This window comes from Sus scrofa, chromosome 7 (genome assembly GCF_054392235.1).
Source record: "Sus scrofa isolate SSC_HxYL_T2T_F1_AM1 chromosome 7, Sscrofa_HxYL_maternal_Yorkshire_Landrace_v2.0, whole genome shotgun sequence".
NCBI lineage: Eukaryota > Metazoa > Chordata > Mammalia > Artiodactyla > Suidae > Sus > Sus scrofa.
The window spans coordinates 132,084,662-132,108,691 of NC_139389.1; the positions used below are offsets into that span (position 1 = coordinate 132,084,662).

Consider the following 24,030-nt stretch of genomic DNA (forward strand, 5'->3'; position numbering starts at 1 on the left):
ATCAGATGCTCTGAGGCCAGGGAGTGCCGCCCTGGGGACTGAGCAGCCACCACCCTTTTAATATCAAAGGGGGAGGGGGAGAGGACCACCCACCTTCTTCCTCATTCTTGAAGAGAGTCAGACTTCATCATCGGCTCCAGCTTCGTTGGGCGGGGAGTTTTCTAGACCCTACGTAGTCAAACCGGGACTGTCCTGGTGTGGAGATGGACACGAGGTGGTGACAGACTAAAAATGGTAAATCCTCTTAGGCTGCAGTCTCATGTCCCCTTTCCTGTGTTTTTGTTTTCAGTGCCCCCAGAGGGGCATGTCCTAGAAATCATTAACTTACTGACCTCCCTGGGCGGGATGAGGGTCTCTTTGTACCACTGCTCTATTGTTTGGGGCACGCCTCATGCTTCAGTTGCATGGCTTGGTTGCTGAGCAAGCCTGCTCGGTTTAGTTGTTCAGCAAGCTTGCTTTCTTGAGTGATCATTAACTTCTAGGGTCTCCCATACTTTTATCTCTACTTACAATCCCCTGGTGGGACTCACTATTTCATCACCTGCCTTGTCCCTTTACTCTGTCCCTGTCATGCCTGCAGTTGGTCACGCACCTTGGCTAATAGGTTTTCATAATGTGTCAGTGATGCTGCGTAGCCATTTCTCTGTCCTCTTTTTCTCTGTTCCTAAGACACAGGAAGTGCCCTGCCTTCTTTTTAACGCAAATTCTCATGAAAAGCCGGTATTGTACAAGCATAATATATATAGTTTGTATTTCTTAGTCAAAGATTCTTTTATGCCCAAATGTCCTTCCAAGAGAGAGGAGGAGAGAGGTTAATCTATTTACTGAAAAGGAAACTGAGATCTACAGAAGGAAGGTGACTTCCTCAGGCCACACGGCAACTGGGTCTTCACCAGGTTGCCGAACAAGGGTCTTTAGTATAGACTTGCATCCATCCTGCCTCCTTTCGGGATCTGGTTACATGGGAAACACATCCTTCAGTTCAAGTCAATATAATCGTTGTCACTTGCGCGTGACTCAGAGCCAGATGCCTTAGGATTTAACATCCGTGGGGGTCAGAGCCCTTCCCACTCCTTCGTTCGTTCGTGCAGGCAGCATCTGCTCTGTACCTGCTGTAGCCTGAGCAGCGAACTAGGTGCTGAGCTCAGTTCACAGCTCACATTGTAAGCCGCAAACAGGACCTTTCTTTCTTTCTTTCTTTTCTTTTCTTTTTTTTTTTTTTTTTTTTTGTCTTTTTTTAGGGTTGCATCCTCAGCATATGGAAGTTTCTTATTCCCTCAAAACAAGAAATGGGGGACACAGGAAGGCCTGTGTGCCCAGGAGCCCCACAGGGCACTGGCTCAGTTACAGAACCCAGGCTAGAAGTTGATCTTAAGGAACTCAGGAGTCAGCTGTTGGCATTTCCAACTATTAAAGTAGCCGGATGTTGCAGGGCAAGGAGATGGGAAGGGGAGCCGTGGGGTTGGGGCAGGGACAGCAGAGTTTTGTGTAGGGGTTCACTTTAGGGCCTCGACTGAAGGCCCGCTGTGCACGAGTAGGATGAGATGCTCCACGGAGCCTATGGCACAGACGGCCTTCTGTAGGGCTAAGAGCCGAATGACGACGCCAGAGGCCAAGCAGCGCTGGGCGGTGTTGGAGATCCGTCCACCCAAGCGCAGAGACCTCACAGAGCACCCAGGCATCCTGAGGCCCCAGCACAGCCACCCCTTAGGAGGAAGGACTGCGCCCTTGAGTCGGGGCCACACCCGAGGGCTACATTCACAATGGAAATGGACTTAAAGAATGAATCCAAGACTGATAACCTAAAAGGATCTGCCAATAATTTACCGACCTGCCAGGACAAACTCAATACCTTTAAAGGAAGGAAACCATAACCCAGACTCTGCAGTGGGTCATACCAGTGTCAGACATATAAATTAGCGGGCATGGAGTTCCCGTTGTGGCTCAGTGGGAACCTGTCATAGTGTCCATGAGGACGCGGGTTCAATCCCTGGCCTCACCCAGTGGATTAAGGGTACAGTGTTGCTGCAGGCTGTGGTGTAGGTCACAGATATGGTTCAGATCCAGTGTTGCTGTGGCTGTGGTGCAGACCAGTGACTGCAGCTCCAATTCAGCCCCTTCCCTGGGAACTTCCATATGCTGTGGGTAGGGCCCTAAGAAGAAAATAAGTAAATAAATACATAAATAAGTGGACATATAAAGAGTCAGAAGATGTGAACTAAAGGGGGAAAAACTCATCAATAGGCAGAGGCTACTCTGAAGCTGGAATTAGTAGACAAGTACTTCAAAATTGCTATTTTATATATATACTCAAAGACTTAAAGGAAACAGATAAAACGAGCAAACAGATGGAGAATCTCGACAGAGAAATGGAAATTATTCAGATTTTGCCAAATGGAAATTGTAGTCCTAGAAATAAAAATTTTAAAATCACTGGATGAGATTATAAAAGTGGATCAGAAACAGTATTAGAAAGTGTTAGTGGGGTGTTCCCTTCGTGGCTCAGCGATTAACACACCCGACTAGGATCCATGAGGTTGTGGGTTTGATCCCTGGCTTCGCTCAGTGGGTTAAGGATCCGGTGTTGCCGTGAGCTGTGGTGTAGGCCCGCGGCTGTAGCTTCAGTTCGACCCCTGGCCTGGGAACCTCCACATGCTGCAGATGTGGCCTTAAAAAGAAAAAAAAAAGAAAGTGTTAGTGGACTTGGAGGCTGATCAATAGAAATCATCTAATCTGAAAATGATATTGAAAATAATTAACAGCGCCGTGGTGACTTGTGAGATGATACCAAGAGTTCTACGTGTGTATAACGAGCGTCCTGGAGGGAGAGGAAAAAGAGGAAGGAACAGGAGAAAGTGGTTTGAAGAAATAATTTCCAAATTTGATGAAAAACCTTAACTTAGGTGTCCTAGATTTCCAGTAAAGCCCCAGCAGGGTAAATGCAAAGAAAAATCACACCTAATCCCGTCATAGCCAAACTGCTGGCCGCCAAAGAAAAAGAGAAAATGTGTTCAGATGATCAGGGAGTCACCGGCCGGCTCCACAGGTGAAGGATCTGGCGTTGTCTCTGCTGCGGCACGACTTTGATCCCTGGCGCAGAACCTCTCCCGTGCTGTGGGTATGGCCAAAATACGTAAGTAAAATACAAGTGAGCCGAAGAAAAGTGACTCAGAAAGGATGAGGACCGAGCGATGGCTGAGTCTCATCCGACGCGGTGGACGCCAGAAGAGGGTAGAACAACGTCGCCAAGGTGCTGAAAGGGGACGAAAAATCTCAGAAGTCTCTCCTCAGGCAAAAGTGCCTCTGAGGATGTAAGCAAAATAGGTTTCAGGTAAAAGAAGAGTGAGAGGGGAGTTCCCGTTGTAGCTCAGGTTAAGGAGCCAGTGTTGTCTCCGTGAGGATGTGGGCTCGATCCCTGGCCCAGTGCATATGCAACCTACACCACAGCTTGCGGCAACCCACTACGCAAGGCCAGGGATTGAACCCACATCCTCACAGGCACCATGTCGGGCTCTGAATCCGCTGAGCTGCAACAGAAACCCCTACCCCCATTTTTAATGGGATAGTAGTCATATGAACTAAAGGGGGAAAAACTCATCAATGGGCAGAGGCTACTCTGAAGCTGGAATTAGTAGACAAGTACTTCAAAATTGCTATTTTATATATATACTCAAAGACTTAAAGGAAACAGATAAAACGAGCAAACAGATGGAGAATCTCGACAGAGAAATGGAAATTAGTGGGTTGAGGATCTGGGGGTGCCCTGGCTGTGGCATAGAAGGCAGCTGCAGCTCCAGTTCACCCTCGGGCCTAGGAACTTCCAGATGCTGCAGGTGTGACCATAAAAAGAGAAGACGAAGAAGAAGAAGAGCAAGAGAATTTACCTTCGGCATACCTGATGCATAAGAAATGCTCATGGCAGTTCCTCGGTCGGAAGAAAAATGATACCAAACAACTTAGATGTTTAAGAAGGGATGAAGAAAACTCGAAAGGGTAAATAATATGGATGATATAAAGGACTTTTTTCGTAATTAAAAGGTACCCACATATACACACAACATTGCGTCGTGTATATATAATTCATATGACTACTATCCCATTAAAAATGGGGGTAGGGGTTTCTGTTGCAGCTCAGCGGATTCAGAGCCCGACATGGTGCCTGTGAGGATGTGGGTTCAATCCCTGCCCTTGCATAGTGGGTTGCTGCAAGCTGTGGTGTAGGTTGCATACGCAGCTGCAGCTCAGGCCCAGTGTTGCGGTGGATGTGGTGTAGGCTTGCAACTGCAGCTCCCTTTCAACCCCTAGGTCAAGAACTTCCATATGCCACAGGTGCAGCCCTAAAAAGAAGAAAATATAGGAGTTCCCGTCGTGGCGCAGTGGTTAACGAATCCTACTAGGAACCATGAGGTTGCGGGTTCGATCCCTGCCCTTGCTCAGTGGGTTAACGATCCGGCGTTGCCGTGGGCTGTGGTGTAGGTTGCAGACGCGGCTCGGATCCTGCGTTGCTGTGGCTCTGGTATAGACTGGTGGCTACAGCTCCGATTCAACCCCTAGCCTGGGAACCTCCATATGCCGCGGGAGCGGCCCAAGAAATAGCAACAACAACAACAACAACAACAAAAAGACAAAAAAAAAGACAAAAAAAAAAGAAGAATATATATATATATATATATATATGTAAGAGCTTCAAAATACGTGAAATAAAAATTGACAGAAATGGACAGATCCACTGTTGTGGTTTGAGATTTTAATACCTTAGTCTCAACTGTTGATAGAACAATGAGATAAAAATAAACCAACAGCAAACCAGTAAAGACGTAAGAAGATCTCAAACACACTATTAACCACCTTGACCTAATTGACGTTTTGGACCCTGCACCCAGTTTCAGAACACGCCTTCTTTTCACCAAGATAGACCTCCTGCTGGGCCATCCGGCAGGTCTCCCTACATTTAACAGGACTGCAGCCATACCAGGAAAACAAAAGACTTAGACTAAGTATGTTTCAGAAATAAACAGCAGAGGAAGGATAACAATGACTCTTTCGCAATTAAAGCACTTCTAAGTAATCCGTGGGTAAAAGAAGAAACCAGGAGTTCCTGCTGTGGCACACAGGGTTAAAGATCCAGCATTGCCTCAGCTGTGGCCCAGGTGGCATTGCAGCCCAGATGCATTCCCAAGCCTGGGAACTTCCATATGTCTTGGGTGCGGCCAAAAAAAAAGAAGAAAACGCAGAGGGAAATAGAAAATATCTTGAATTAAGAGAAAATGAAAACCACAGTGTGTCAAAGTTTGACTGGCACCTAAAGCGGTGCCAAAGGAGGTGTGTCTCTGAAACCCTTTGAAAAGGGATGTTCGGCATTCAGTGCTTCCAGCCCTCTGGTTAGGACCGATCTTTCTCTTGCCCTGTGCTCGGTATATTTGCCTCGATAGCAGTAGCAACTGTTGGACGCACCCCTCTGCTCACCTATCGGTCCCTTCCTTTCTAAACCTTAAGAGCCCTTTAAGGACAAGTGCTGCTGTTGCTGGCACTGTTTTGTCTCTCATTTCTAGTACAATGCATGACACTTTGTGGGGTCTCTGTGAGCTCTGCACGGAAGCTCGCGAGTGGAGCGGATGCGCCCGAGCGCCGGGTGAGGGTTCACAGACTGAGCATCCGCAGCCCCACCTTAGAGCTGAGAAAGCAGCCGCCCGGCCGGGGTCGGTGGAGCCAGCGACCAACCCACGTTCCCGTTGGTCCTCAGACATTTTCCTTCCAGCCCTGAGGTGCTGACAGAAACCTCACCGGGGGTGGTGAGACCCGTCTTCCAGCCGGAGGGCAGGATTTATTCCCGAGTCAAACGGGAAGCCTCAACCGGCTGTCAAAAGCATCGAGTCGTCTGTGGGCTCTGCAGGTTGGACCAGGGGGCCCTTCCACAAAGGCCCTGGGAGGACAGGGCCGACGGCTCTCCTGCCGGGGGGCCCCCCGCCTTTCCCAGAGCCCACTCAGTCTGCAGAAAGTGCTGGAACTTGAGGCCTCAGGCGCGGCCCCACGGGGAGGGGGCGGGGGCCCTGCACCACGAGAGCCTCTCGTTTCTCTATTTTCTACCTCGGTTTCAGTTCTTAACTGGCGTTTGTTTCCCCTTTGTCTCTGGTTCATCTTCCTTTTCCTGTTTGGCTCTAAGCAGAGCCTCAGCGTCACGTCGCTGCCTCCCCGGGGTCCGTGGCCCTCTGGTCAGCGGGCCCAGTGGGATCCACGACCCACCGCCTCGCTGCTCCGTGCCGCAGCCACGCAGCCATGGCCACCGTGTGAGTATGGGGACCGGGGGACAGGGGCGTCCGGAGGAGACCTGGAGCCGTGATAGCAGAGAGCCGAAGGCCCTGGAAACCCTCCCAGACCCGCAGGTTGCACGCATGGGGAGACCAGCTGTCACACCGCAGGTCGTGCGGAGCCCGCGCGCGCTCATCTGCGGGTCTGGCCGCCACACCGGCCCGGGTCCCTCGATGGCTGTTGTCTTTAGGCACTTTGTGTGCGTTTGGAAAGCGCCGCCTCAGAAGTCCAGGTGGCGGAGGGGGCTCTGAACCATGTGAGGGGGTTGGCATTCGGCTCAGAGGTGCTCCGATGGGTCCTGGGTTCTCCTCTGGGAATGGCCTGAAGACACTCGAGCGGTTTTCTCTCAATACTGGGCAGGAGGGAAGAAGTGGGGTACGCTTTGTAGTGGAAACTTCATGGGCCGTAACAGCAGGACCCCAAACGTCTGCTTTAGACACCTGTGGCTGACTTTGGGCCACCGGTCACTTAGACTGTTGTGGTTTCACGTGCATGTGGGCACCAGCCTGTTTGCGTCCTGCACATGTAACTTCTAAAAGTGAGATTGCGTTTTAGACATGCCTCTCCCTGCCCTGCAGCTCCATGAAAGACAATGGGCCACAGAGCAGGCTTTCATCCCCTGGAATCGGGGGCATTTGCCTGGTCCACTCCTTGCAGCTTTGCGTCTTAGCACAGAATTGTCATCCTGCTCCTTAAAGTTACTTCCCAGTTCCCACACTGCAGTTTGACCCATTCCCTTATCTGATGCTTCCAGCCTTGTTGGGTGGGTCAGCTCAGGGAGGGGATACTGGTGTCCTGTGGAGGAGGAGGCCTGGCCTCTGACGGGCCATGGCGCTTGCTCAGGGTTGCTTAGGAGGAGAAGCTTCCAGGACATGGGCCAGGCTCTCTGGGAGTGCCTTGCAATGCCTTGTGAAAGTGGATGGTGCGGGGAGTAGGGCTGGTGCCATGCTCCTGGTCAGCGGGGGAGCTCTGGGGAGGGCAGTGCTCCCGCCTCAGAGCGCAGCCTTGGCCAGGTGCTGGAGTCACTGCCTCCAGGCCCAGCGCTCATAGAGCCAGGGCAGGTGCTGTGTTTACAGTTGGCTCTGTTCCTGCTCCCTTGCGGCCATGTTTCCCATCATTTTAGTCATTTTCCTTGAGCCTTAGAAGGTTTGTGGGTGGAGCTGTGGAAAACAAGACTTTCCATTTCAAAGGCCTGTTACCTTCCAAAGTGGGCAGGAACCAGTCATCTTCAGCTGAAAGTTACACCATGAAAAGCACAGTGTATCCTGTCAGCTGCCATTGCAGAAAATACCGTCAGAAGTAAGTGAGGAGGAAGCAAAGCAGGTGTCAAAAATCCTTGAATTAAAAGTGTGGAAATCTTGGAGAGCCCATTGTGGCTCAGTGGTTGGCGACCCCGACTCGCATCCATGAGGACACGGGTTCGATCCCTGGCCTCGCTCAGTGGGTTAAGGATCTGGTGTTGCCGTGATCTGTGGTATAGGTTGCATACGCAGCTTGGATCCCACGTTGCTGTGGCTCTGGAGTAGGCGGTCGGCTACAGCTCCGATTCGACCCCTGGCCTGGGAACCTCCGTATGCCACGGGTACGGCCCTAAAAAGACAAGAAAGACAAAAAAGAAAAAAGAAAAGGTATAGAAATCCTAGGCGTTTCCATATTGAAAGCAGCTGAGAGCCCATCCAGCGTGGACTGTGTAGGTTAGTGGTGCCTTAGGCATCGCACCCGCCACTTCAACCAAATTTACTCTCTTTTATCTTTTTTAAGCAGTCCTCAATATTTCTTTGAGGAAAAAAATTGTATTTTGCTGGTGATAATTTTGAAATCTGAAAATGATTTTTTTTAGTCCAGCTCTGGGGCACCCAGGTCGGGCCGTCGAGGCAGCGTTTGTCTTGAGCGAGTTGGCCCCGTCCAGCCACTGCGAAGCCGCCCTGCACAGCCGCTGTAAGGCCCGCAGCGTTTGCTTGGGCACATGCTTGCCCGGCTGAGCTGGAACAGCTGGATTCCTCAGTCGCCGTGGCGCCTGAGCCAGCGGGGTCCCCAAAGGCCTCAGGGTCCCCAAAGGCCTCGGCGCCCTGAGAGCACGTCAGCCCATCCTGGCCAGCCATCCGCCAGGAACTGCGTTCTGAGTGCCAGCGCGTACGGTGCACCCTCTCCGTGTGCTTGAAGGAGCGAGTGTTGCGTTTACTGTTCCCATTTCCCAGAGGAAGAAGCCCAGGCAGAGGCGGGAGGGAGACCCAGGAGGGAGCGCAGGTCCCCCAACGCAGACGCCCTTACACGGCGCTGGATAGGCCTCTGCTCGGAGCCGCAGCGAGCGGGAAGACGGCACTCCTGGAAACAGAGGGCCGCGGGTCCTGAGTCCCACGCAGTATAGACCATGGCGAGTGTAGACATGAAGAGCACCCCGAGTCGAGAAGGGGGGCTGTCAGGAAAGACTTCGGGGGATGTGGGACCTCAGGTGCACTCCGAAGGACAGGGGTGAATTTAAGAGGAACCAAGAGGGACGAGACAGGCGTCCTGAAATTGTCCTGGGGCAGGGCGCGCCTTCTGCGAGTTGGAACAGAGACGCGAAAAGACAAAAAGACAACTAGACGAGCCGAGATGGGACCCGGCCGGTGAGTTCAGAGGTCAGGAGGCAGAAGAGACAAGAGTAAGGAGAGGGAGGGAGCTGGGCAGAGAAGCAGCCCGGCCTCCTCACAGCCCGCCCGGAGCCCAGGCGGACAGTGGGTCCTCTTTGCTGTGTGGCAGGAAGCCTTAGGAGGCCGTCGCACGAGGGAAAAGGGGTCTGGTAGGGGTTTAAGAAAATCACTCTGGCCACTGAATGGATGCCCATCTATAGGGCGACTGGAATGGAGGCAAGGAGACTCCAGGGAGGCTCCTGGGGTCACGCAGGGTGAGAGGCAGCCGTGCAGGGGAGAGGAGCCGTCGGTGCAGGCGGCGCGCAGCCGCACTCGGGAGGTGCAGTGCAGGCGCAGCCTCCAGGACTGCCTGATGGATCCAGGGCAGGTGTGAAGGAGGGAAGCGAATCCAGCCTGACCCAGGCCGACGCGGGCAAAGCTGGCTACTCTTAAGCTGGTGTGCTGGCTGGGGTCACCGGGGCTTTGACTCCGTGCAGAATAGGTTCCCAGGGAGTGCTGGCTGAACGCGACTGAACTGAGCAGGAACAAGCGGATCCCAGCGCAGCAGGAAAAGCCGTGTGCGCGGGCGGTGTGTCAGGCCCTCCTGTCACAGCCAGGCCATGGCAGTCCCCCGTCCCCTCTTGTCCATGCTGCGTGTGCTTCGTTGGTTGTTTTTCTCAAGCACTTGTCACCTTCTAACGTATTATATGACGTGTTATCTGGCGTCTGTCTCCACCAGGATGTAAACTCAAAAGCAGGAATTTTTGTCTGTTTTGCTCAATATGTGTCTTCAGTGTCGAAAGTCGTGCCTGGCAATACATATTTTTGTTTGTTTGTTTTTTGTCGGTCTTTTTTTTCTAGGGCTGCATCTGTGGCACATGGAGGTTCTCAGGCTAGGGGTCGAATCAGAGCTGTAGTCACTGGCCTACGGCCTATGCCAGAGCCACAGCAACTCGGGATCCAAGCCGCATCTGCGACCTACACCACAGCTCACAGCAACGCCGGATCCCTAACCCACTGAGCGAGGCCAGGGATCCAGCCCGCAACCTTATGGTTCCTAGTGGATTCATTAACCACTGAGCCACGACGGGAACTCCCAACACACATTTACTAAATTGCTGGATTTAGTCACCTGCTCCTGGTTGTGCTGGTGGAGCTGGCTGGCTACCGAAGCTGCTACCAGGGAGCTTCCTCCTGAGGCGTGTTGGAGGAGAGGCCGGGCGGGGGACCTTCAGCTCGCTCTCAGGTAGTGCTGGAGCCCATACAGTCTAGCTGGCCGCCTGGGCACCGGGCTTAGCACTTGCTCCACACGTGGAGCACAAAGACGTAGGGTCTGCCCGGCCCGGCCCGGCCCCGAGGCCACACCTTTGCCCCTGGGCCGGGTTTGGAAGGCCACCTCTCAGGGCAGCTGTGACCTCGGTTTCCTGTGACGTCCCCCCCACCCCGAGAGTCGGAGTTCAGGGAGCTCACGACCGAAGCAGCCCTCAGAGCCCCAGTTGGCCGTTTCGCCCCCAGGACGTGTGGCCAGGTCACTCGGAGAGCATCTTGGGACTTCCCTGTCTTCTGTTCGAAGAATTGAGGGCGTCTGCTGTTGAGAGACGGTCCCGTAACGATTTGAGGTTACCCCCGGAGAGTGTGTCGTGTCCCCTGGTGTTACTGAGAGCCGGTCTAGACCAGTGACTTCACTTAATACCTGAACCCGTAAGAGATAAATACCATTCCTTTGTGAGCAGCCCGTGCCACGCGTTGTGCTCCTTCCCGGCTCTGCCGTGCGGTGTGCTCCGCCCTGGTCCTCCGCGGCGGGGGCTCTCTTTCCCGTCTCTCTGACATCACGGGGGCGGCCAGGTCACTTGTGTTTTCGGAAGCTAAGCTTCCTCTAGCCTCTCGAGGGAACTTGCCCCAAATTGCAGTCAGAATCAAGGCCTCCTCTCTGCTGTTCTCTGCAGCCTCCGATTCCCACCGTTAAGCCCTAACAGCCCTCCTGTGTCACCCAGGCTGCCCTCGTCAGTCAGCTGTTCACGTTCCCCTTCCAGGCTGCAGCGCTCCAAGGGCAGGATCTGCGTCCGCCCCCGTGCCCGGAATGGCACACACTTGCTCGCGTGCAAAGCGGGGCCGGACTGCCCAGCTCATGATCAGGGGGTCAGCCAGGCCTCAGCTGGCTCTCCCTCCCAGGCTGTAAGGTGATGTGCCTACCGCCCCAGCCCCTGGGCCAGCCAGCTCGCTACTGCTGTCCCAAGGCTGTGTGGAGACCCCATCCACTTCCACGAGTGATGAGCGTCACAGGCCCTGGGGACACAGGCGTGTGTCGGAACTGGTAAATGTGTCCGCGTGGCCTGTCGATGGCTTCCCGAGCCAAGGCTGCGTCGTTGGCCTCCAAGGAAAGCGTGGGAAGGGCTTGAGACAGGTTCGGTCTAAGAATGTCAGACGCTCTCAACAGCTGGCTGGAGCGTTTGTTCAGATTCCACTCGACTTGACGGAAGTGGAGCCAGCCGTCCAGGCATCGGGGACGGTGGCATCGTAGTGGAGAAAAGGCAGGCGTGTGGCCGTCTGACCCTCCCAGACAACTCGGAGGGAAGAAAAGAGGTTTGGGCTTCACACTGAGTTTATTCTTCATTTACCCAAAGCCTTTCTGTAACTCTAACACTCACAGAAAGAGGGCTTAACCGTCGCCGTCTGAGATTGTGCGTGTTAAGGGTGCAGATCTAAGTCATTGTTTTCGTTGCTCTAACACAGCAGTTCTCAGAATGGGATCTTAGGGCTCTGTGAGTCAAAACCGTATTTGTATTAATATTGAGACATTGTTTGCCTTTTTCACTCTCATCTCATGAGTGCACAGTAGAATTTTCCAGAGGCTACCTGGCCTGTGTTGACATTGTCACCGTGACAGCTAAGGAAATGTGTGCTCATTTTTAAAAATTCTGAGTTTTAATTTCAAAGAAGATAAACATAAATAGACTTCACCTACATGAACAGAAGCTTTTGGCATCCTCCCTAACTTACATGGGTATCAAGGGGTCCTGAGTCCAAAACTGAGAACCACCTCTGTGAAACACTCAGTTACGTGACTGTTCTACACAGCAGGTGGGGCTAGACTGGGTCAGCACCCAGATCAGGGCGGCCTCCCTGGGAGAGGGGACGGCGCTGGGCTGCAGGGGCTTCTGGAGCTAAACAGCTCCTGAGGCCACCTCCCATTTCCTGGACGGAGGGGTGGCGTCGTGGGGACCTGCTTCTCACAGGCGTGAGGTGTTTCAGAATAAACACATGAAGCTCGGAACATAACACTAAGCCTGCTCCGGGCCTGTTGCCATTAAGAGGAAGGTCACCCTGCAGGCGGGTCACTCACTACCCGGGGGGATGGGCCCAGGAGGTCTGGCCGTGGCTCCCTGGTCAAGTTCGTGCGCAGAGAAGGCGGTGAACGTCCTTCCCGGTGTGAAGTGTGTGAGGCATGGGCGCCCGCGGCCCCCCAGACGGGCGCTTCCTGTTTACTCTCTTCACTCGGAATCGAGTCACCAGGAAGCATCCAGGACGGGGCGGCCCACGAGACCGCCGGCCTGAACTCCTCACACACACAAAAAGTCAGCATCAATGAAAAACAGGAGAAAAAAAAAAAAAAAAGGCCTAACACTCTAGCTTAAAAGAGTAAGTAAGCAGCCAGCCAGAACAAACGTAATGCATGGGTGGTCCCTGGATCCATAAAAAAATCAAAGCATTTGGGGGAGATGTGGGTAACTTTACTGTGGGCTCCGTATTAGGTTTATTAGTAAACTACTACCTTTCTGAAATGGAATACCGGTATTTAAGGTATATAATGGAATGTCTTTATTTTAAAGACATGTAAACTAAAAACCTTAGGATTGGTGTATCACGACATCTCCAGCTTTCAGATGGTTCAGGAAAAAAAGGCATAAGGAAGAGAAGTCACACGTGGTAACCATGCTTTACCCGGAAGCAGAAAAGCCCTTGTATCGTGTAGCAGAAGGTGGGGTCTGCAGGCCGGCCCCGCGTGAGCCACAGGATGCTGGGAGACGTGTCCCCTTTACTCAGCCTGACCTCACAGGTGAAGGTACTTCCAGGTAGTTCTCAGCTCTGACAGGCCGTGACTCCGTCTCTGTTGCTCAGTCACTGCCCAGGCCGTGGTGCCCTCATGCACAGCGTGGTGCCCTGGCTCCCCTGGACTGTGGGCCTTGAGGAGCAACGGATGGTCCAGACTGAGGGCTGGGGACACTGTGCGCCGGCCTGAGCTGCTCCCTCTGTGCTGTGTGCTCTGCACCCGGCCCGGGGCGCAGCAGGCTGTTGCCCCCGAGGCCCGAGACCACCCCCTCTCTTCAGCAGGCCGTCCAGTTTCTGAGGATATACCTGTACACAGTGTGTTCTCAGCAAAGGGGGGCCTCCTTGGTGTGTTCGTTAAGTCAGTGCTGGAAAAGCAGGTCCCCTCCCTCACTCCCACCCCGAAGAGTTCTTGAAGGCCGAGGAACACGGTACCTGGCAGATCAGGCACACCCAGAAGCACCGTTCATGCAAAGACATTCAGACATTCGTTGAGGAGTTCCCGCTGTGGCACTCTGGGTAAAGAATCCAGCTGCGGCAGGTGAGGAAGAGTGCACTCCAGGGGACCCTCCAGGGCTGACCCTCCCGCAGAGCGGGGCAGGCCCTTTCCTGGGGCCCTGGGCCCAGGCCAGTCGGGGAACGAAATGCACCTTCAGAGGCAGCAGCTGGCCGCGTGGGCCCTCGCTGCGCAGCAGGCCCACCGTCCAGCGGGCCGGGAAGCCCAGAAGCGGCTGGTAACCGCTGCCGCCGCCCCCGCCACCATGGGCAGCCGCGCCCTCGGGGAAGAGGGAATGAGGCTGTAAATGGAGCGCCCCCGCGGGCAGCTGACCCCGTGCACTTCTGCAGAGTCGGGTATTCAGCACAAAATGGGGTAGTGTCAACCGCCTGCCAGGGGGAAAGCAGGAGTCCCTGTCCCCAAGGAGCCCGCCGTCGCGCAGACGGTGAGAAGCAGGACTGAGCGCTGCGGGCAGAGGCAGAGGCGCCGCACCGTGGGAGCTGCTCCCTCTTCCCACGGGTCGACGGGCTGCGCGGTTCGCGGGGTTTCCAGGCGGCCTCTCGCGGTTGGTCCTGCCGCGCTCTGGTCCCTTTTGGGCTTCACGTCCTTTCACCATCACGTTATGAAATTATACTCTGTCCTTCAAATGTTTGTCGTAAATGCCTGGAAAAGCTCCAAAAGGTATTTGTAGATAAGACAAGGCTTCGGCGGGAGTTCTCTGGTGGTCTAAGGATTAGGATGCGGTGTTTTCACCACGACGGCCCAGGTTCAATCCCCGGTCTGGGAACTGAGCTCTCACATCAAGCCGCTGGGCACCACAGCCAAAAAGGAAAAAAGAAAGGGCTCCCTGTTGTGCACAGGAAGGGATGTGCTGTCCCTGCAAGCCAGTGACAGGCTCAGAAACCTCATTTCCGGTCACACAGGGAGCAGTGTGGGTGAGAGGCCAGTAGCTGGTAGGACACGGAACCTACTGTCAGGAATAGACGGGGAGAGGCCAAGTGACCACAGGCTGCCCTCACTGAGGGCGTGTGAAGGTTTTCTGTGAATTGGTTTTTTTGTTTGTTTGTTTTTGTCATTTATTTTAATTTTTAAATTTTTTTCAGAAGTGTGTTCACTGAATTCTTTCTCCTCTTTTTAAATTCTTTTTATTGTTATTTCCCCCAACACATTTTTTTTTTCCCACTGTACAGCATGGGGACCCAGTTGCACATACATGTGTACATAATTTTTTCTCCCACTGTCGTGCTGTGTTGTAAGTATGTAGACATAGTTCTCAGTGCCACACAGCAGGATCTCATTTAAATCCATCCCGTGAGAGAGAGTTTGCATCCGTTAACCCCAAGCTCCCCGTCCCTCCCACTCCCGCCCCCTCCCCCCCGGGCAACCACAAGTCTATTCTCCAAGTCCATGATTCTCTTTTCTGCGGAAAGGTTCATTTGTGCTGTGTATTAGATACCAGATATGAGTGATAGCATATGGTATTTGTCTTTCTCTTTCTGACTTATTTCACTCAGTATGAGAGTCTCTAGTTCCAGCCATGTTGCTGCAGATGGCATTATGTCGTTCTTTTTTATGGCCGAGTAGTTTTTCATTGTGCATATACACCACATCTTCCGAATCCAGTCGTCTTTTGATGGACATTTGGGTTGTTTCCATGTCTTGGCTGTTGTGAATAGTGCTGCAGTGAACATGCGGGTGCATGTGTCTTTTTCAAGGAAAGTTTTGTCTGGATATATGCCCAAGAGTGGGATTGCTGGGTCATACGGTAGTTACATGTATAGATTTCTAAGGTACCTCCATACTGTTCTCCATAGTGGCTGTACCCTATGAATTGGTTTCATCCTCAGATGCATCTGTGCTTTCTCATGGCAAGTCTGCAAAGATCTGTGAGCAGGTTTCACAGCTGTGTGCACAATGTTTGCTTATTTTTATTTTTGTCTTTTGTCTTTTTAAGGCCGCACCCACAGCAAATGGATGTTCCCAGGCTAGGAGTCAAATTGGAGCTGCAGCTGCCGGCCTACAGCACAGCCACAGCAAGGCCAGATCCTTAACCCACTGAGCAAGGCCAGGGATCGAACCTGCAGCTTCACGGTTCTTAGTCGGATTAGTTTCCACTGTGCCACAACAGGAACTACAATAATAAATTTTAAAATGGAAGTATTTGTTTACCAAATTAACTTCCTCAAATAACTGATTGAGATAAATGAAGTGTATGAGGCCTGTGAAAATGCCTGTGGTATAGAGTTTGCCAGTTCATCCACTTAGAGATGCTGAGAAGACAGTCGAATATATGGAGCTCAGAGGCAATGTCTAGATTACATAACAATCAAAATTTTATTAAAACAACGTAGCCTAAGAAAATACCTTCATGACTGTATGTGGTGATGCATACTAACTAGACTTACAGTGGTGGTCTTTTTGCAATATATGCAAATATTCAATCATTTCTGTACACCTGCAACTGATGTAATATGTCAGTTATATCTCAAAGTAAGAAATAATAAAGTAAATAAAATGCTGACTCCTGCAAGAGAAGACAAAAATCCCAAAGGGATCATCAGACAGATCTTAACTAAACAAGTATCTTCTTGCATTTAGGTTTGGTTAGTGGTATTAGCAGAAACAGACGAGCACTATTCAAATGGGGGGGTGGGAATAGGGATTTTTGATTAACTACAAGTTCAGTTTGAACCTAACATGCTAAAAAAAAAACAACAGAAAGGGAACCTGCAGCTCTGATTACAATTTAAAACCTCATGATTGATATTTGAGCACATACCAGCGGCAGGCACAGGGGTGGGCACCTTATTGTGTCATCTCCCTAGAACGGCCCCGAAAGGTGTTGGGAGGGTGGTCCCCGGGTCAGCCCCAGCCCCCAGTGCTGTGGCTCTGCACGTGCCTGCTCTTCTTGCCTCCCCACCTCTGCTGGCTGCCGGCCTCCCCCGCCTAGGCGCCCACATCCCCTTCCTGAGGCTGCCTGGGGTTGGGAGCGCTTCAGCTTTAAGCCCACACAGCGTTTTCTCCAGAAAGCTCCCCCCGCCCCCCCGCCCCGGCTGAGCAAGGTGTGTAAGGCTTGTCTTATTTCCTGAGTAGCTGTGAGCTCGCTGAGAGCAAGGCTCTGCAACACTGCGTGTTTTTGACTCACTGGCGCCTGTGCTTCTCAGACGGGGAGCACCGCCCCATAGTAGGACCCAGACACTGGGAGAACATGTGGCAGATGGGGACATGCCAAAGCAGAGTGACCAGGGGCGGGCATGGGGGCATGTCAAGTGATTGAAGGATGGAAGAGCTGAGATGCTTCTTGGCTTGTCCATGGGACCGTCACAGGTGCCCAGGACACCTCTGCAGCTCCAGAGGGCAGGGAGCGAGTGCCCTGCAGAGCGGGCAGGGCTGGCTTACGGCCTTGGATGGCACCGCAACAAAACGGGCTGCTTCCGAGAGCGATCCGTGTCTCCCCCCCACCCCTGCTGCCGGCAGCCCCATCCAGAGGTTGCTGTGCACATGGGACTGCCCTAGGAGGCGCGTTGCATTGAACGGGACGGGGTGCAGGTCAGCTCCAGAGCACTCCTCACAGAGAGCCTTGGTCAGGCACCTGCTCTGGGCCAGGTTCTGGAGACAGGCTCATCCCTGCCCTCAGGGAGCCTGTGCTGGCGCAGGATGTGTCACTTTGGGTCTCCCAAGAAGCGGACACCGAGCCCCTGCAGACAGTTAGACCCCAGAGATGTAGCAGATGGTCCATGAAGGTCGAGGGGCGGGAGGGCCTGAGACCACAGCCCACTGCTGACAGAATCGGCGCCCTCCTGGAGCCAGGGTCTCCCCCAGGGAGGAGCCCCATGTGGCCCTGGCTCTGCCACCTTTAGTCCTGGGCGGGGAGCAGCCCAGAGGATGCAGCCTCGGGGCAGATGGGGTGGGCATCCGGAGAGGCTCTGCTCCCGGGATCGGCTCCTGCAGGAGTTGAAGGCACCTCCCCACAGGGATGGTCAGCCAGTTCCTCTCTGGGTCTATTCCTCCACAGTCATCTCAAGGCTTCCGTGTTCATGGCAGCAAGTGGTAGAGCTGCGACCTCAGCTCAGATGCCTCTGACTTCAGTCTGGGTTCTGTCAACACACTGCACGGTGTCTCAGGGTCTCTCCGGGTCCTGAGAGGGTCTGGGGCCACAGCTACGTGCCCAGTGTCACTGCTGCCAACAGGCATCTCAGCAGAACTGACCCAGCTTAGCCAGTACCCTGCTGTCTGGTCTGTCTACATTGCGATGGAAGCGCAGCTTGTTTGGAACCACAGTCTGCCTGGTTCTACGTACAGTTTACCTCCTTCCTACCAGGCTTTGTGAAGGTGGGGCCCCAAAGACTGGGGAGGGGGCGCTGTCCTGCTCATACTCCCTTAGAAGACAGTGGTTTCAGGCTCCACCCCGCAGAGAAGGCCAAGCATGGTACCATGTGTGTTTTTCTTTTCCCTCCCTCCCCGTGTAACATGGTTCTTTGGGGGAAAACCTTCCTCTTTTGCTCATCACCGATTCCTCCTTAATTATTTGCTCTCATGAATCATGAGAAAAAATGTGTAGCTCAGTGGCCCAACAAAAGCCATGTGATTCACTCCCAGTACATCTGTCCCCAGACAGAGCCCTCAGCGCAGGCTTGGACAGCTGATGTCACGTGTCCCCCAGACTCCTGTCCCCCCGGGGCCAGCAGCAAGACGGAGAGGGAGCAGGGTGGGCTTCCAGGGTGCTTGGAGGGCTCTGGCGCGTTAGCTCATTGTCTGGACGGCGTGGATTGGGGTAAGTGAAGGGAGGGGCGTGAGGCCAGGTTTGTCTGTGCACCGGACCCAGAGTTGTTGTCAAGGTCATGATCACCTGTCCAGGGATCGCCACGTCTCGAAGTCGTGAGGAGCCGGGTCCGGGGAAGCCCAGCCCTCGGGGCCTGCAGGCTCTGACCGCGTGCGCCCCATCGAGGTTCCCTATCACCGAGGGCCAATGATAAAAACCACGAATCTGTCACCCTGTAACCACGGGGACTGGGGAGAGGAAACTTCTTTGAATATTTTGTCCCCTGCCCTCTCCACTGCGGTGCAGTGAACGCAGTGTGACTTTCCCTGGCTGCCTGCTCTCGTCGTCGTGCTTGCCATCAACGCACACCCACTCACTTCTGTATAAAGTGACCCGGACTTGCAGGGCGTAAGCTTTTTGTTTCTGCTTCTTCAGTCGTGTTTACCTGGCACCCCTGTCGATGCCAGCCCCTGGGGGCCGAGGAAGTTCGCGTTTAAGGCTACTAGGCCGCTGTGTACATAAGGAGGCCAGTGGGCTTCGAGAGACTTCTCTGAATGCCATGGCAGGGGTCATGCACTGATTGGGGTGATGGCTGTTTTCTCTCGCCAGGTGTTTCTTTTGCTTCTTCCCTGGTTTTAAACATCATATTCTGAACAGGGAAGGTGCTTGGAAATGTCTTCAGTGAAGTAGGTGCAGCCACCTCTTTCCGCGGATCCGGTCACTCTGTTCTTCGGAAGATCATCTGTCGTGTTATTGTCTACACAGCCTGTGTGATGCTGCACTTCCGTAAAAGCATAAATTGGGCATCTTTTGGATGTCGTGAAGAATATCACCTGTGTCTTGGATTCTAGAGTCAGACAGAACTGGTTGGAAATCCCAGACTTAATCACTGAATACCTGTGTGGATTTGTATACATCTTTCCGAGTCTCTGAGCCACTCTTTCCTCATCCGCTAATGGTGGTAATAAGCAGCCACTTCTAAGTCATGGGGCTTAGGTGCTTAGGGCGCCGTCTATTGAACGCCGTGCCTGGAGTGTTGCAGGCAGTTGGCAAGTTATACTTGTAATTCCTTTCTCATTCAAGCACCTCTTCCCCTGAAAGCAAAGCTGTGGTTTCTCCCGTGCTGTCGGAACCTTCGGCACAGAACCATAGTTAGAAGCTCTGGCAACTAGGTTTCTTTGTGTAACAGTTGGCCTGTGTTCCAGAAAAGGCCAAAGGCAGCATCCGTTGCAGCCCAGGCTGATGCTTACGTCTTCTCTTGCCCTGCAGTGAACAGAGTATCTGCCAAGCCCGGGCTTCCGTGATGGTCTACGATGACACCAGTAAGAAATGGGTTCCCATCAAACCTGGCCAGCAGGGATTCAGCCGGATCAACATCTACCACAACACTGCCAGCAACACCTTCAGAGTTGTCGGGGTCAAGCTGCAGGATCAGCAGGTGGGCACATCCACGGGCCTGTGACACGCACACGCACACACCCTCGCGAAAAGAGGTCAGAGAGGAGTAAGGTCACGATTTAGGGTCCGAAGGTCCAGGTTCAAGGTCCAACTCCATTTCCTCCCACCCCAAGGTACAAGCCCTTGAGGAAACGGTCCTTTCTGAACTTCAGTTTTCACATCTGTCTTCTAGAGACATTCATCCACATCCCGCATACCTCACTGTGTTCCCGTCTTATTAGCACGTAAATAAAATAGGAGTTCCCATCGCAGCGCAGTGGTTAACGAATCCGACTAAAAACCATGAGGTTTCGGGTTCGATCCCTGGCCTTGCTCAGTGGGTTAAGGAGCAGGCGTTGCCGTGAGCTGGCGTGCAGGTCACAGACACGGCTCAGATCCCGTGTTGCTATGGCTGTGGTGTAGGCCGGCAGCAACAGCTCCCATTCAACCCCTAGCCTAGGAACCTCCATATGCTGCAGGTGCGGCCCTAGAAAAGACAAAAAAAAAAAAAAAAAAAAAAAAAGAATATAAATAAAATAATAGATGTGAAATAGCTTTAAAGAATATACTCTACAGGAGTCCCCCTGGTGGCTCGTCAGGTTAAGGATCAGACATTGTCACTGCTATGACACAGGTTCAATTCTTGCCCTTGGGAACTGCCGCATGCCGCGGACACAGCCCCAAAAAATATACTCTACAAATGTGTCAGTATTATTCTGTGCCTACGTAGAATAAGTAATTCTACATAATAAGTAGAATAAGTAAGAATACGTAGAATAGGGAGTTCCTATCGTGGCACAGTGGTTAATGAATCAGACTAGGAACCATGAGGTTGCGGGTTCGATCCCTGCCCTTGCTCAGTGGGTTAAGGATCCTGCATTGCCATGAGCTGTGGTGTAGGTCGCAGACACAGCTCGGATCCCGCGTTGCTATGGCTCTGGCGTAGGCTGGCAGCTACAGCTCCGATTCGACCCCTAGCCTGGGAACCTCCCATATGCCGTGGGAACGGCCCAAGAAATGGCAAAAAGACAAAAAAAAAAAAAAAAAAGAATACATAGAATAAGTAAGTAATTCTACGTAAGTAATAGAGCTGTGAAGATCTCTGGCCCACCAGCCCCTTAAGTCTTACTTTGGAAGGAACATCAAGATGCTTTGAGGGAGTTCCCAGTGTGGCACAATGGGATCAGCAGCATCTCCGGAGCCCTGGGATGCAGGTGGGTTAGGGATCTGGTGTTGCCACAGCTGCGGCTCAGATCGGATCCCTGGCCCAGAAACACCATATGTCTCAGGGAAACCAAAAACAAAGAAAAAAGAAAGGGGGAAAAAAAGTGAAAAACAAAACTTTAAAAAAAAAAAGGGGGAGTTCCCCTCGTGGCTCAGTGGTTAACCAACCCTACCAGCATCCCTGAGGACACGGGTTCTATCCCTGGCCTCACTCAGTAGGTTAAGGATCCAGCGTTGCTGTGAGCTGTGGTGTAGGTTGCAGACGTGGCTCGGATCCCACGTTGTTGGGGCTGTGGTGTAGGCCGGCAGCTACAGCTCCATTTAGACCCCTAGCCTGGGGACCTCCATATGCCGCGGGTGTGGCCCTAAAAAGACCAAAAAAAAAAAAAAAGATTTGGGATTCTGGGGTCATTTCTCTCCTTAATAGCACATCACGCAAATCAGATGCATTTGCGGGTGTGCCTGGGAGTACCAGGTGCAGATCAGTGCCCGGAGGTCCGCCTGTGTCGGGGTGGTCAGAATGCTGCACGGTGCTGTGGGCTGCAGCAGACACCAGGCAGGGGCTTGTGTGGCTTAACCCCGGGACTTCTCTCCCTCCAGCCCCCTTCTTAGGATGTTTTTAGCCATGAAATGAACAGATCTGTAGTTGAGCATCTGTGAAAACCTCTACCTTAAATAGAGTCTCCTGGCCTTTGTCAGTCAGGCCTCGGTGGAGCTGAGCAGCAGGTTCGCTGCTATCTCTGCGAGAATCGTCCTGTCAGCAACTAGGAAAGAGAACAGAAACCTCAGACCCTATTTTTAGCATGTTGCCTATTGAATGGGCTTCTGCTTTGGCCAAGATAGTCCAATTCCATTTCACATTCTTGTGGCTAAAAGGGACCCTCTCACTTCAGAGCCCCTGATAAAGGTAGTCTGTCCAACCCAGACGGTACCTCCAGGGACACCCCCGGCCCTCGTTGATGAGCCTTTCTGCTACGGAGATGACTCTCAGAACCTTCTAGAAGCTGCTTCCCTGTTCTTCCAGTTCACTGATTCTGGCTCTGCCTTTCAGAGGCACCCAACACCACAGACTGCAGGAGATGTAACACCTTTAGCCCCAAGTACGGTGACAACCAGAAGCCTCTTGTACGTTTCCCCAGCGCCCGTGGATGGGGGCTGGCGGGGCAGGTCCACCCTGGTACTCGCCCCTCACCTCCGCCCCATCGCCTAGGGCAGTTCCTGCCTCCTTGCAGATGTTCCTGGAGTGGCTGCTTGCATTGCGACCAGGCTTCCATTCCTGCCATGCCTCTCATTGCCCTGCAGCACACCCTGGCAGGGTGCTGTGGGGTTCTGGCAGGGACTTAGGACGAGAACTGGATTTCCCGAAACCAGCACGCACCTGCTCGCGGCACTGCGGCCCCTCACGGCCTTCTCCGGAGGACAGCGCGGGGTGGGCGCATTCGGGAGCCCTCCCCGTCCAAGGGCGGGCAGCCGTCCTCAGCCGTCCTCCGCGCTCCTCCGGGTTGCCTCTAACCTAGAGCGCTTGTGGGGCCTGACAGAGAGGTTCCCACACCCCCTTCCGCTTGGAGTTGCACGTTCCACTGCCAGGCCCCCAGGACGTGCTTGAGTCTCCCCGCTCGGGGGCCTGTAGGCGGAAGCCATTCTCAGCCAGTGGGGTGTTGCAGGCCGGGCGGGAAGCCTGCCCAGAGTCGCTCGGACGGCCTCAGGGAAAGGTTGGGTTTCACGGGTCTCTTTCCAGTCATTGTGGATTAAAGGTCAGACCCCTTGTGAGAGACAGGGGTTCTCAGTCTACACCCGGAGAGGGCCGACTCACACGCTCGCTGCTCTTTACGGCTCACCGAGCGCCCTCCGTGTCTGATGGTCCAGTCTCCCTGGTGACCCACGAGGATAATGGCGCTCACGTCCTCACCCCCACCTTGCTGAGCAGGTGGACATAAAGCCTGGGGACCCTTGTGGGGAAAGGGCTGGTAAGTGACAGTGTCACCAGCCAAGGTCTAGCGGAACCTCACGTCGAAGGTGCGAGCCCTGCTGTGCTCTCAGCCCGCCGCACCTCCCCCTCGTGTCGGGACCCGCTCGGAGGACCACAAACTGGAGTCTTTAAGCGGGAGGGCATCCAGACCCGGGAGAGGTCCGGAAGCAGCATGGGGACACCTGAAGAAGGAGCAAGAGACACTTACTTGGAGGAGGGAAAAACCGAGAGGGGCCTGGCCACAGTTAGCAAATCTCCCAAGGGCTGCCGTGCGCAGGGAGCTCTCACTTCTTCTGCGAAACGCCTAGAACAGGACTCGGATGACAAGGTGGGCCCCCTGATGAAGCTGCCGGGCACTACGGTGAAGGTGATTTGACCTCCGTGAAAGGAAGCACTTTGTCCCAAGCGCTCGGGGGAAGGCAGAGCGCTTGCTGTGCGCGCAGGCCGGCCGTGGGCTCACCTGGGAGGACAGGGCAGCTCGGAGAGGTTAGGATGAGGTGACTGCAGGGGCCTCTGCCAGCCTGCGGCTCCTGTGGGGTTTAGATCCAGGTGAGTCTGGGAGACTCTTCTCCACTATCAACTTCTCTTTTTCTGGTCTTTTTTGTCTTTTTAGGGCCATACCCATGGCATATGCAGGTTCCCAGGCTAGGGGTCGAGTCGGAGCTGTAGCTGCTGGCCTACGCCACAGCCACAGCCACGCCAGATCCAAGCCACGTCTGTGACCTACACCACAGCTCATGGCAACGCCGGATCCTTAACCCACCAAGCGAGGCCAGGGATCGAACCCGCATCCTTGCGGATCCTTGTCGGGTTCGTTAACCACTGAGCTACAATGGGAACTCCTCAGCTTCTTTCTTCGTAAAGAGCTCTTGACTATTCTTGTGCAGAAGCCTCAGAAACAGGCTCGACAGTCTTTGGAGTCGCAGCGCCTCCCTTGAACAGGAAGGAAGCTCCCACTTCTTCCCACACTCCCCAAAATAAAACACGTGCAAGCATTATAATTGTGGGCTCTTATGCAAAAAGGGTCTATTCTGGAGTTCTCTCCGTGGCACAGTGGGTTAAGAATCTCATTGCAGTGGCTTAGGTCACTGTCAAGGTGTGGGTTTGATCCCTGGTCTGGCACAATTGGTTATAGATCCGGTGTTGCTACAGCTGTGGCTCAGATTCGATCCCT

General features: G+C 53.4%; 1 protein-coding gene across 6 annotated transcripts in view; it reads left to right on the forward strand.

Moving 5' to 3' along the window:
- EVL (Enah/Vasp-like) overlaps positions 1-24,030 on the forward strand; it is a 145,684-nt gene that overhangs the window by 71,364 nt on the left and 50,290 nt on the right. For 4 of the 6 annotated variants that reach the window (XM_084966556.1, XM_084966558.1, XM_021098187.2 and 1 more), the window contains exon 2: positions 19,496-19,664. In XM_084966556.1, coding sequence (XP_084822682.1) covers positions 19,496-19,664 — 169 coding nt within the window. 6 annotated transcript variants of the gene reach the window in all.